This window comes from Pimephales promelas, chromosome 17 (assembly GCF_988280905.1).
Source record: "Pimephales promelas chromosome 17, fPimPro1.hap1.1, whole genome shotgun sequence".
In the NCBI taxonomy this organism is placed as follows: domain Eukaryota; kingdom Metazoa; phylum Chordata; class Actinopteri; order Cypriniformes; family Leuciscidae; genus Pimephales; species Pimephales promelas.
Genome location: NC_142785.1, coordinates 28,665,269 through 28,679,573, shown reverse-complemented (window position 1 = coordinate 28,679,573; position 14,305 = coordinate 28,665,269). Strand labels below are relative to the sequence as shown.

The 14,305-nt window shown below is 36.2% G+C and overlaps 1 protein-coding gene across 5 annotated transcripts in view; it reads right to left on the bottom strand.

The window, feature by feature from the left end:
• Nucleotides 1-947: 947 nt before the first annotated feature.
• Nucleotides 948-14,305, bottom strand: part of ttyh2 (tweety family member 2) — a 54,267-nt gene continuing 40,909 nt past the window's right edge. The window contains exons 6-15 of one of the 5 annotated variants that reach the window (XM_039665287.2): nucleotides 13,611-13,683; nucleotides 9,566-9,635; nucleotides 8,914-8,969; nucleotides 6,952-7,056; nucleotides 6,364-6,456; nucleotides 6,103-6,245; nucleotides 4,778-4,963; nucleotides 4,420-4,498; nucleotides 3,286-3,312; nucleotides 948-2,036 (exon numbers count right to left, since the gene is read on the bottom strand). In XM_039665287.2, coding sequence (XP_039521221.2) covers nucleotides 1,956-2,036; nucleotides 3,286-3,312; nucleotides 4,420-4,498; nucleotides 4,778-4,963; nucleotides 6,103-6,245; nucleotides 6,364-6,456; nucleotides 6,952-7,056; nucleotides 8,914-8,969; nucleotides 9,566-9,635; nucleotides 13,611-13,683 — 913 coding nt within the window. In that variant the 3' untranslated portion in view covers nucleotides 948-1,955. The remainder of the gene's footprint in view (nucleotides 2,037-3,285; nucleotides 3,313-4,419; nucleotides 4,499-4,777; nucleotides 4,964-6,102; nucleotides 6,246-6,363; nucleotides 6,457-6,951; nucleotides 7,057-8,913; nucleotides 8,970-9,565; nucleotides 9,636-13,610; nucleotides 13,684-14,305) is intronic. The other 4 variants (XM_039665289.2, XM_039665288.2, XM_039665290.2 and 1 more) reach the window with 4 other exon arrangements.

Here is a 14,305-nt window from a genome sequence, read left to right as displayed (position 1 = left end):
GCACCCAAAGTATTAAAATCAGTTGTATTAAAAACACTATATGCAATAAACCAGACGGAAGCCACCATCAATCTCAATCGAGGAAATGCTGTACAAGCATCAGTCCAAGTATCTGATTTTATCAAACAGTATATTGAGAGTGGCACACAAGAATGGAGCAAAGAAATGGAAATAATCACACAACATCCACTGTTACCATACAGGTTATTTACAGCTGGTGAACAGGTTAATTCAAAGCATATACACATTGCAGCATGGGAGAAAGTTGGCTCAGTGTGCTTTCTACAATTAAGATTTTAAGTTTCAGGTAAAATGACCTCTCATTTGGGCTTGCTGGAAATGAGGTGAAAGTCTCTCTTGATGTTAGAGACATCATTTGTGGTACAAAGTGACTGTTTGATCACTATAAAGTGATCATGTTGTACTTTAAAATGCCTCTACATGCATAAACCAAACAGAAAAGCTTTCATTCCCCCTCTTTGTCCCATCCTTGCTAACACACAGTGGGAACTCATTAAGCAATAAGGGAGTGAAAACAAAGGCTTTAGAGGCACTAAACATGCTTCGATTCTTGGCACATAAGACATTTAGAAAACAAAATATTCACTTCAAAAGAAGATAAAAGGCATTAGTATCTGTACAGTTAGCCATCATAAAAAGTGATGACATCTTCATGAAGTTCACTGCACAGTAGCTAAAAAAACGTCAGACACCTTTTCATGAGCAACAATTGCTTAGAAAAGTACCTAGCAAACCTACTATATTGACATTAGCAATGTTGTATACTATGTAGGACAGAATATTGATACTTCAACAATTGTCCACAATTATATGTACAACCTTTAATATGAAAAATGGGTAACCTTTAGAAGGTTATGTACTCTGGTCCCAAAAAAAAAAAAAAAAAAAAAAAAAAAGGTCCAACTTAAAATTAGGTGTCTTTAACTTCTATGTACTATATATATATATATATATATATATTAATAATACTTTTTAGCCGTCTTGTTAGTTAACTAAAATTACAAGTAAATAATAATAGTATATACATACCGGTATAATATATAAATAATGGTAACAGTTTATTTTTACAGTGTCCCTGTTACACATTTTACATGTAGTTACAAACAGTAATTTGAGCATAGTTATAAGCAACTAATCCTAAACCTAATTATATATTAAGTACATGTAGCTAAATAATATCAACCAGTACTAAATTGTATAATTACACCATAACAAGGACACCTTAAAATAAAGTGTAACCTAAATGGCAAATAACAGTAAAAAAACAAAACAATGATTGTTGGGTACCATACTTATTGTGCTCATGTTGTTTTGCAAAACACTTTTGCTGCTACTGAGGAGGGATACGGATAAGTATAGGGACAGGTTTTGTGGTATAGTTAGGTTTAAAGGCAGGCAAAGTATCAACAGCGTGAAAGATGTAAATACAGAAATTAACAACAGATGTAATGCAAAAATGTATGTATGCATTGCATCAAATGAATCATTTAAATCTTAGTACATAGTAGTTAAAGACACTTGATATAAAGTGGGTCCAAAATAGTTTTTGTAACCTACACTGAACAGTTTCTGCACTTGAAAGGCAATAGGGAAGACCAACAGTCTATTTGATGAAAAATATGATGTAAACATACAAATAAAAGATTATTAGAGAGAGGATATTTCAGAAACTCACAAATGTGTCAGTAGTGAGGGAAAGGATGCATTGCACCATCAGAATAATCGACAAACACACACATACATCATGCACGCACCCATATGGAGACACACGGAGTACTTCTAACATCATGTTCTCCTCTCAGACTGTGGTCCTGTAACACAAATAAAGATGCGCACACATGCTGGCGGGAGTGTTTTCCATGTGTCCAGATTTCCAGCGTGTAAAGAATCACGCCAGGTAAAACGTGTGCATGCCAGAAGAAAACGGATCAGTTCTACGCTCGGAAATCCTCCCCAAAGTGTCTGATCTGGTCTTCGGTCATGGAGAGGTAGGTGGCTCTCATGGTTGGTGAGTACTGTGGAGAACAGCAACACAGGAGTCACAAACTCTCACTATCTAGGTGGATAACTAAAGCAAAAACAATGACTATTTGTCAAGAGTGAAATGAAAATGAACTACACTTTTTTTTGTTTGTTGTGGACTAAAAGTGTTTACTATGGTAGCTTGTTTCCACCAAAGATTTAATTATGCCTTCTCACAATTCTAACTTCTCTTCTCACAATTCTGAGATATAAACTTGCAAATAAAAGTTATAAAGTCAGAATTGCAAGATAAAAGCTCACAATTGCAAAAAGATGTCAGATTTTTTTGTCTCTTCAAATTGAGTCCACAATTTAGACTTAAAATCATAATTGAGTTTATATCCAGTTTATATATTATATTACAATTCGACTTTATCTCCCAATCCTGGCTTTTTACTAACAATAGAGAGAGAAAGTTGTTATAAAGTCAGAATTGCGAATTGCAAAAAAACATCAGTTTTTGTTCGGAGAATTGCGAAATCTTTGTCCTGGGAAAAGTTTATGGCCCCGTTTACATCTGGTATTAACGACGCTAGAGGACGACGCTAAATACAGGTGTAGATGGGGTCTAAAACTTTGAGCTAGTCCACTTTCGAGCACTTCCAGAGGTAGTCAAAAACCAAAACTGATAGCTTTCATGGTGAAAACGTTCATGTGGTCGAATGCGTTCGAAGAGACACAAAAGCCTACTGACATGTTCCAATACTGATACATTAGGTGTGAGTTTATATCTCGTAATTGCAAGAAAAATGTCTGAATTGTGAGCTAAAAAGTCACAATTACCTTTTTTAATTGTATATTTCCTCAACGAAACAAGCTTCCATAAGATTACTGATGATGCCAAGGCAATTTTAGCTAGTTAATATCCAAAAGACTGTAATTCTGTCATAGTTTACTCATCCTCATGTCGCTCTAAACCTCTATTAAGTTTGCAGGCGACAAAAGGGTCCTAAAGGCATGCTACTGACCAGACAACACTACAATTAGACATAGAATTACAAAAACATTCTGACCTCCTACCAATAGGGGGGGGCGTGCTCTATATAACTAATCTGTGCCTAACATACAACATGTGTGGGTGTGTCTATGAGGAATTGAGGATTCATGCCAGGAGTGAAAAAGGGAAAATCACCCAAACAAAATTTAGTATAAAAACAAGGGATGAAATAACAGAAAATTGGGGGGGAGGATCAGAGAACAGAGAGACTGGGACAATAATATTGCATTCATACAGCAACTTACGCGGTTTATATATGGCTGAGAGTAAAGCTCCAAAAAGAATTGTTTTTTGTTTGTTTTGTTTTTTGTGTTAAAATAAGAAAAATAAGAATAGAAACATACAAACAGAGAAACATACAAACAAAGAAAAAAAAACGTAAAATAAGCTATTAGCAGAAGACAGTACAAAACCACTGAAGAGCAAATAGAGTATTAAGAATAGAAATAATCAAAGTACGAGTTTAAAGTCAACATGAAATCAAACTCCAATCTTAATACACATGTGTGGTCTAATTTTTGTTATGATGAGCACAGATATAACACAAGTACTAAGCAAGTACACTTCTGTTCAACCAATTTGTGTTTTTAAGTTGATGCACCTCTTAATGGAAATAAATGTTGTGATGTTATATCCATCAAATCGTGCATTAAATTTATGGTAAAGATCTTGTATTGACAATGCAAGAGTCCAGTACTCTGTAAAGTCTCCACCAGCACATCCCAAAGACTTTCAAAGAATTTAAGCTCTGGACTCATGTGTGAAAATGATTATTCATGTTCCCTCATAACCATTCTTTCACAATTTGAGCCTGCAGTATCTTGACATTGACATCCTGGAATATGACCATGATGTGTCTCTTCCCACATGAAAAGCTACACAATTCATCAATTAGGGTTAGAAGAACTATTGCCAAACATATTACATGTTAGAGAAACATAAAAATCCCTGCAATAATGAACCAATCATTGACATTTTTGCCTATTTAAATCCAAAAAGCGACTTTATTCCAGGAATTTATTTCAGTGATGGAAAAACTGGATTTTCAGCATCATTAATTCAGTCTTCAATATCACAAAAATAACAGCATTTATTTGAAATATATATTTTTTGTAACATTATAAATGTCTTTACTGTCACTTTTGTTTAACTTAATGTGTACCTACTATATAAAAGTGTTAATTTAAAAAAACCTGACACACCCAAAACTTTTGAACAGTAGTGTACAGATGGTCAATTTGGATTTCATGTACACTTTAAAATATTGTGTCCTTGTTTTTTTTTTTTTTAAGTTTTCTTTAGTGTAAATTATTGCTATTGTGTAAACATGAGTGTATGTGTGGTCATGAGAAGGACTGGACCTCTGGAGCCCAACGCACCGAAGGAGGAGGAGATCCCCTCCCGATCAGAGGCACGTTCTCATAGCGTGGGTTTCCACCAAACAGCGCAGACTGGTTCCTGACAAAACAAGACAGTGATGAATGACAAGAGAAAGCGATGTGGAGAGTTTAAGTCGGACTGAGGAGGAGGAAGAAAGGAAATAAGTCATTTAAAACTAACACAGTGAACTTCATCTATTATTCCTTTAAGAAAGGAAAATCAATCACACATCTCCCCTTTATTACATGCCAAAGTTATTGAATTAAGCTGCCACACACAATTCAGACGCATCCATCTGAAACCAGGAAATCAGAGAATATGAAAAAGAATAAATCATGTTTAAAGGGCGACTCTTACATGTATTCTGACAGGGGTGCGTTGGACACGGCCTGTGTTGGAGGGTGCAGGCTGGTCTGGCTGCCCATGCTGCTACTGTAGCTGCAGAAGCTGTGCATGTTGCCCTGGTGTGAATGGTGGGCCGTTATTCGTCGACTCTGGGGGTTAAACGGGTCCCCGTCATCGATGTCATCGTAATCTCTATCTCTGTGGAGAGAGAAAGAGAAGCATTGTATGCCATACACTAACATTCAAACATTTTATTTTAATTTTTGATACATTTAATACTGCTTCTGGAGAAATGTCATCATGCAAAGGCTCTAACAGACCTGCCTGTAACTTAAAGCAATAGTTCACTTTGAAATTAATTTTTGGTATGTTTTAGCTTACCTCGAGGGCATCCAAGATGTAGGTGTCTTTTTCTTCTGCAGTATTTTCAATTTTGATATTTTTAGGTCAAACCGTTCTTGTCTGTCAGTTATATAATACAGGTCTATGGTCACCACCTCAAAGAGCATGCACATAGAAGTCCAAATTAAACATGATTTAGTGACTCATAAATGTAAGTACACATTGATGGCTTAAGGCACGAAACGAGCGGTTTGTGTGAGAAAACGAACAGTATTTATATCGTTTTTACCTCTTGTAATCACGACCAAGTGATGTGAGGGCGCGGGCGCTTTGTGGCTGTGGTAAGAGGTAAAACGATATAAATATTGTTCGTTTTCTCACACAAACCGCTCGTTTTGTGCCTTAAGCCATCAATGTGTACTTATCATGTTTAAATAATGTTTAATTTGGACTTCTCTGTGCATGCTCTTTGAGGTGGTGACCATAGACTTGCATTATATGACTGGCAGACAAATATCAAAATTTTAACTACTGCGGAAACAAAGACACCTACATCTTGGATGCCCTTGATGTAGGCTAAAACATACCAAAAATGTATTTCATTGTGAACTATCCCTTTAACTAGCAAGTTTATGGATGTTTTATTAGAATTAAAGGGATAGTTGACCCAAAAAAAAAAAAAAAATCATGTTGTTCCAAACTTAAATGGATTTCTTTCTTCTGGTGAACCCAAAAGAAAATATTCTGACGAATATGGGCAACCAAACAGACCCAATGCCCCATTGAATCCCATAGTATGGGGAAAAAAGTCAATGGGGCCCATCAACTGTTTGGTTACAGACATTCTTCAAAATATCTTCTTTTGTTTTTAAAGTAGCAAAAATAAGAAACTCATACAGGTTTGGAACAACTTGAGAGCGAGTAAATTTGGGAGAACAATCCTTTTAAGTGCACTGTAGTCAATGTGTGTGAATGCATCATAATGCATTCTGTACCTGTTGGCGATCTGTCGCCACGCTCTCGGTATGGCACACAGCATGACGGAGAAGGCACAGGCCGCCAGCAGAGAGAACAGACAGAGGTACAGTAACCCCTCCACTCCATCATAACACACACCTATCAGCGCGTCCAGGTAGTCCTGCAAACACACACATGCCACAAGAGATTACATCCATTTTACTAATTGTGGAAATCTCATTAATCTCGCAGTATCATTTTAGACAGAAGCAGGTGGGATGTGCATGAGTGCCCACTACCTTATTGAGTCCTCTGCAGTCTAGAAGAGCAGTGAGCTGATGTAAACTGGCCTCTGAATTATTCAATAGATGCTGAATGCTCAATAAATCCCTCTGAAAAGAACCACACAATCGCTTTGAAACAACTTTTCAGAAATTAAATAGCATAATCTTGGATATATATGAAGAGTTCAGATGCAAAAGCCTCTAAGTGCCATTTGAAATTTTCTTCTAGAATGATCATTTTTATCAAGCTTGTATATTTAAGTTCAGTGATTTCACTTAAATGGCAATGATGATTACCTATTAATTGTTATTTAAGTGAAATTACTTTTTTTTTTAACTTGTTTTATATATTTATATATATTAAAATGAAGAATTGTAGATAGTTTGAAAAGCTAGTGTGAGTGTGTGTCTGTGTGAGAGAGTGAAAGTTGACCTGGACATGCATTCATGCATATATGTATATATATATATATATATATATATATATATATATATATATTGTAGACAATGTAATGTATACAATGCAAGCTATTTTGTATAAAAATGCCAAATGCATAAATGTAAATTTAATCCCACAGTCTGTATGTCGTCAGGCACACTCACCTCAGCTGTGGGGAACAGAGGAACAGCAAACTGCAGGAGACCCTGTATCTGGATCTGCATGGTGGTCAGCGATCTCTGGAAGACAGTCAGCGACTGCAAAACAAACTAATTCAGGATCAGTTTGTTTTGTTTGAGGGCTAAGTTAACAAACTCGACAACAACAACAGTTCACACATCACAGGTTCGGTTCAGTTCGGTTCTGATGTGCAGTTCCACTCCCTACCTGCAGAGTGAGAAACTGCACCATCCATAGATAAAACTATATACATGAATATATATATATATATATATATACATGAATATATATACATGAATATATATATATATATATATATATATATATGTGTGTGTGTGTGTGTGTGTGTGTGTGTGAAGAGTTCAGATGCAAAAGCCTCTAAGTGCCATTTGAAATTTTCTCCTAGAATGAACATTTTTATCAAACTTGTATATTTAAGTTCAGTAATTTCACTTAAATGACAATTAATAGGTAATCTTCATTGCAATTTAAGTGAAATTACTGAACTTAAATATACAGGCTTGATAAAAATGATCATTCTAGAAGAAAATTTCATTTTTTTCATTTTCAAATTTAAATGGCACTTATAGGCTTTTGCATCTGAACTCTTCATATACATAAAGAATATATGATTAGGTCAAACTAAATAAAATAAAACTTAAAAAATTTACAATAATAAAAATAATCAAATTAAATTAAGCAATGTGTCTGAAGATGATGTTTTTATTAGTATATTCTAGGAATGATAATTGTTGTATTACTATAATGAGATTTTTCTGTGAAGCAAACAATGCTTGGAGTTGGACAAATGATTTTGTGATGAAATATGACACAAGATTCACCAGCAGGTGGACCGTCAGATAAACGCATCTAAAAGCGGATTAAATAAATCCACTTTATTTGTACTATTTTCACCCTCTTGTCTTGATGAGAAAGTGATTAAATTCACTGTGAAAACTTCTCAATTCCAGACCACAGGAGGAGAGGCAAGCAACAGATAATGAAACAGAACTATTCAACTAAAAAAAAAGTGACAGAACGAGAGGCTGTGCGAGTCTGAATAAAGACCAATTAGATATTAAACAAAGATGAGACCAAGAAGAGAACACAAAGAGATTGATTAAATAAGATTAAAAATACCAGATATTCATCTCATTACAGGAACACAAGTGCTGATGATGCTCTACAGACTGATATTTCTCTCTGTGGGTCAATACATGTCATGCAACTGAGCTTGTTATGAACACCTCTGCTTTCCTTTTCTCTGTGACAACTCTATTGATCCGACAGAGATATCTACAGTTACTCTGTTAAAGCAAGTCAAGCTGAACTGCAGCAAGCTCAGATGTGGGACACTGGCCTTTTACTGCCTGACCTAAAAACCCTGAGAGATGCTGAGAGACAGGAGAAGTGAAGGGAGAAAGACACAGAGACTGGGAAAGTACAAGAAGAGGGACACCGATAAGTCAGTTGCAGTTTAGAATCGATTCCTATTGGACGTTTGAACACCTAAATAATGAAGAGAGCATTTTAGGCGGCACAGGCACACTTTCAATGAGAACACTGTTACAAAATGTAAAAAATATTACCATGAAAAATGTTAATTATGATTTGTAACATTGCAGTCTGAAATGGATGTGATGACAAAGAATACAAACACTCCGATTTGTGAACAAATGACTCTTATGAACCGTTTTAAATGAATCAGCCATTAAGAAAAAATTAAGTTTTCGAAACTATTAGTGGTGTAATGACACACTCACTCACTAATATATTGTTCTTTGTTTTAATAATAATTTCTTTAAAGTAGTAAAAGATTTGGAAGGAAAGCAGTATTGTTCAGTACAATGAGAATCAAAATAGCAACAGATTCCTTTTGATTCGCATCGCTACAGTGAATCATTTTTGGTGAGGTAGAACATAAAAAGTGCAGTTAACCATAGTACCTGCTGAAACGGGTTGGGGAGAGTCTGGCTGCAGTACAGGTAATAATGCACAATATCTAGAAAAGAAGAAAGAGTGCATTACGAACAACATGAAATACAGAATTTCTTCTTGTTATCATTACGATTAAATGCACCTTCTGATGCATGACATCCACTATAATAGACAGATGTCTCGAAGCCATTTTTATCCATTCAGGCTGTTCATTTTGAGTTGATCTACTCCTTTAAGTCTTGCGAGCTATGAAAAAGCATCCTCTGAGGAACGAGTTTTTCCTCTGGGATGCTCCGTCCTCGAGCACCTGAGGGAGCTTCTGTCTGTCTGGTAGTGCAGACACACATTATGGCTGAGAACAGGATTTAAAGTTACATAATCTCAGGGATGGCTGTTTTACAGATGTGTTCAGTCACAGTGATTATGGAGCAGGATTAAAGGTCACTCAGATTAACCCTTTAAACTATTCAAGCACTTGATGGTGTAAAAATGCCATTTCATGCATGTGTGTTCACTGAAGAACCATAATCCCCATTCATAAAAAGAGATTAAATCAACCGGCCATGACTGTGTGTGTGTGTGTGTGTGTTCATGTCTGTATTTAAAAAAAAAAAAAAAAAAAAATTAAATAAATACATTTAGAATAAGAAATACACTCACCTGAGCTGATTATGTCTTTTGTTTGGTTCATTAGAAATTTGTCTGGTGCAACACAGAAATCACTCGTGCCCTAGAACGAAAAACACACATTTTAAAAAAATAAAATAAATCTGCAATTAATTAAAAGATACACTACACCATTACAAATGTTTGGGGATGATTTTTTTTTTTTTAAGAAGAGTTCCTTACATGCTCACCAAGGCTGCATTTAATTGATCAAAAATACAGTAAAAACAGTAATATTTTGAAATATTACTACAATTTAAATTTTAAGTTTTATACTTCACTTTAAATTTCTTTGATGGTTAAGCTGATTTTTCTGCGTTATTACCGTCTTCAGTCTCACATGATCTTTCAGTAATCAATCTAAAATCAAGAAACATTTCTTATTATTTTCACAACTGAACAAAAATGAGCTGCTGAATATTTTTGTAGAAAGTTCAAAAGAGCTACATTTATTTGAAATGTACAATGTAAAAGTCTTAACTGTCATTTTTGATCAATTTAATGCACCAATGCTGAATAAAAATTAATTTCTTTAAAAAACGTCAACCTTTCAATGATATATATATATATATATATATATATATATATATACATACATACACATATAGACATACACTCACCGGCCACTTTATTAGGTTCACCTGTCCAACTGCTCGTTAACACTTAATTTCTAAGCAGCCAATCACATGGCTGCAACTCAGTGCATTTAGGCATGTAGACATGGTCAAGACAATCTCCTGCAGTTCAAACCGAGCATCAGTATGGGGAAGAAAGGTGATTTGAGTGACTTTGAACGTGGCATGATTGTTGGTGCCAGAAGGGCTGGTCTGAGTATTTCAGAAACTGCTAATCTACTGGGATTTTCACGCACAACCATCTCTAGGGTTTACAGAGAATGGTCCGAAAAAGAAAAAACATCCAGTGAGCGGCAGTTCTGTGGGCGGAAATGCCTTGTTGATGCCAGAGGTCAGAGGAGAATGGCCAGACTGGTTCGAGCTGATAGAAGGGCAACAGTGACTCAAATAACCACCCGTTACAACCAAGGTGGGCAGAAGAGCATCTCTGAACGCACAGTACGTCGAACTTTGAGGCAGATGGGCTACAGCAGCAGAAGACCACACCGGGTGCCACTCCTTTCAGCTAAGAACAGGAAACTGAGGCTACAATTTGCACAAGCTCATCGAAATTGGACAATAGAAGATTGGAAAAACGTTGCCTGGTCTGATGAGTCTCGATTTCTGCTGCGACATTCGGATGGTAGGGTCAGAATTTGGCGTCTACAACATGAAAGCATGGATCCATCCTGCCTTGTATCAACGGTTCAGGCTGGTGGTGGTGGTGTCATGGTGTGGGGAATATTTTCTTGCCACTCTTTGGGCCCCTTGGTACCAATTGAGCATCGTTGCAACGCCACAGCCTACCTGAGTATTGTTGCTGACCATGTCCATCCCTTTATGACCACAATGTACCCAACTTCTGATGGCTACTTTCAGCAGGATAATGCGCCATGTCATAAAGCTGGAATCATCTCAGACTGGTTTCTTGAACATGACAATGAGTTCGCTGTACTCAAATGGCCTCCACAGTCACCAGATCTCAATCCAATAGAGCATCTTTGGGATGTGGTGGAACGGGAGATTCGCATCATGGATGTGCAGCCGACAAATCTGCGGCAACTGTGTGATGCCATCATGTCAATATGGACCAAACTCCCTGGGGAATGCTTCCAGCACCTTGTTGAATCTATGCCACGAAGAATTGAGGCAGTTCTGAAGGCAAAAGGGGGTCCAACCCGTTACTAGCATGGGGTACCTAATAAAGTGGCCGGTGAGTGTATATGTATATATTTATGTGTATATGTATATATATATATATATATATATATATATATATATATGTATTCAATACCGGTAAATTTATAGCTAAAAATGCTTGTTTTTGGTTCAGGATGTTTGGTGCAATGGGTGCAGGGACATAAATCGACACAGACAGGAAGTACACACAGGTGCAAACACACACTCCTATATACTGTAGACTTGTAGAATAAACTCAGAGGTCAAAAAAAAAAAAAAAAAAAAAAAAAAAACAGCTATCTGTCAGACAAGAGTGAATGTACAACCCAAGTCATATCACAGACTTCATACAAACTGTATAGGCAACAGCAAGTGGAGTCGCAGTGCAGATACAATGCTAAAATGTCTGTCTAAGGAAAAAAAAAAAAACATCACACACACTTTCTATCTGCACATCCTCCGGCGGTGAAAAGATATATTTCAGTCAACAATAAATTTGCATTCAGCGATTACATAATTGTCCCATTCAACCAGGAGAGATTTCTCTGACAAGGCAACAAAAAGACTGAAGATGATGAAGAAAACAATGACAGTGCAGAATAAGAAAAAAAAAAAAGGAAATTATTTTCAGAAGTCCACATCAATAATGCTACTGCCTTCATATCTGAAATTCGTCAGGTGCAAAGATATCTAGGCATGGTGACTTATTGGGAGCCTTTATTTTTCTTCAGTAACATTTCCCTCATCCTATCTCAGAGCAAGAAAGTTTAAAGTCAAGTCCACATCATGGTGAGCTCCTAAGGCTCAATGCCTTGTGTCATGCATTAATTCATTAGCCGTGAAGCCAGGATCAAAGCCCTGTGTGTCTGTGTCTAACGCCTGCAGGAACGATGAGTTCATTACAGTGAACGGAGCGTGTCCACTGATGCTGAAGAGGTGGTACATCAACATTTCTCTCTTAATGAGCTGATAGGGGAAATATTTGCAACCTGGATGTATAAACTAAATTAGTCACACAGACAAACATAAACCGGTATATCTATAACCAGAACATGTGGTGTGCCAATATAACCAGAACATGTGGTGTGCCAATGAATGTGTATTTCAGTGCTTACATAATATTTCTGGAAAACATTTTGCATTTTGTTTTAATATGCACATAATTCAACCATAATTCAAAGTTTTTTAAACATAACCAGTAAAAATAGCACAACGGAAAGTCTCATTCTCTCTCTGCTAACACTCTTCCGTACTGATACTATTGATTCTTCCATATGATTTACTTTCTTGGTGGATATAATTGGCTTGTGGGCATCCGTTTAAATGCACTCATAACCTGCCAGTTAGAGTTAGAGTAGTGAGGGATGAGTGATTTAGAGAAATTGTTCAAAATAGAAAACAAAGGGGATAATGATATAAGATAAAACTTTTGTTTTTATTGAGCTTTTGGCAGAGTTCTGAGCCTAAAATAAGGTATGATTTACAGATTTGATACAATATTTTGATTTGAAATGTACTTAACTCTTCTAGACTGTCAACAAAATGTTGTATTGGAAGTAACATCTGAATCAAAACGGTCACCGGGTCTTTTAAACTGAGGGTGGGCCAGAATACATTCCCCCATGCATGCCGTCATATTAAGTGTTGCAAAAAAGAAATTTGGACAATGCATTTGAGGAGCTCAGAAGTTTAAAAAATTGTATAAATCTATTTCTTTTCATAGCCAAAAGGACAAACAGCAGATTCCTCTCCCACTATTACAGTACAACACAAAGAAAAGGTTATAAGGTTAGGTTTTACTAAACTGGAAAATATCAGAGACCATGTGGGAATCGTAAAATAAGAGAAATCTAGTGGTTTTACATTCTTTGCACTTTCTTTTATTTCCCACTCTTTCATTTATGTGGTTTAACGACTTTTCCCAATAACTCTCTTTTCCCAATAAACACATACACCAGCATTGTGATTTTGATATCACACACACACACCCACATCAAACGCAATAAAATGGAAGTTTATCACCTCCTTCAGGCAAGCAGAAAGCAGTTGACTAGTATTTGTCATGCTTTGCCATATAAACAAGCAATGGACTCTCAGTGACCCGCCTCAAGTGCATATCAAAACCAAATAATGTCACATACACACAATGATATGACATGCAGTGTTTGGCTTGAATTGTCCATTTCTCAGATAATGAGCTGAACCGAATCACTGATTGTACAACAGGTTTGTTGGTTGATACTCACCATAGCAGTGGCCACATCAGCTCCGAGAGACGCCCAACTCAGTATGAGAGTCAGAACCCCAAACACCATCATCCTGCACACACACACAGACCATAAATAATACAGTACGATAAACAAATTTGGTACTGCGCTGGGCCGCCACTTGACGCCCAATATAAAATCCAGCTGAGAAACCAGTTCAGAAATAAAGTATGAAAATATGGGTGTTAAAGCAGTTCATTTTCAGAAAACAACTGAAAAAAAATGCTAAAGGCAGAGTATGTAAGTTTCGCCGGATATTCAAATCTATAACAAAGGAGTAACTTGATGACGCTGTGAAGGATCATGAAAAGTCATCTTTACCTTCACTGCCAATGGAAATCAATCCGACGAAACACACATATCATGTTCGTGGATTAGGTAATGAAATAAAGTTATAACAATTATGTTTGATCATTTTATTTCATTCTAATGAAGTACCAATGTTTAATGCTAAATTACTACTCATACATGTCAGTTTATTTGTCAAATTAAATGGTGTTGGAAACAATCATACTAAAATTATAACGCAATGAGGAGGGATGTTACACTGGCTGAAATTGAGAATTTCTCTTGATTTAAACATTGTTGGAAACTTTTGGGACAATGTATGTACACAAGTGAACAACACTTTAGGAAATACTAATATGCAGTAAAATCCAGCTGATAAATTAATC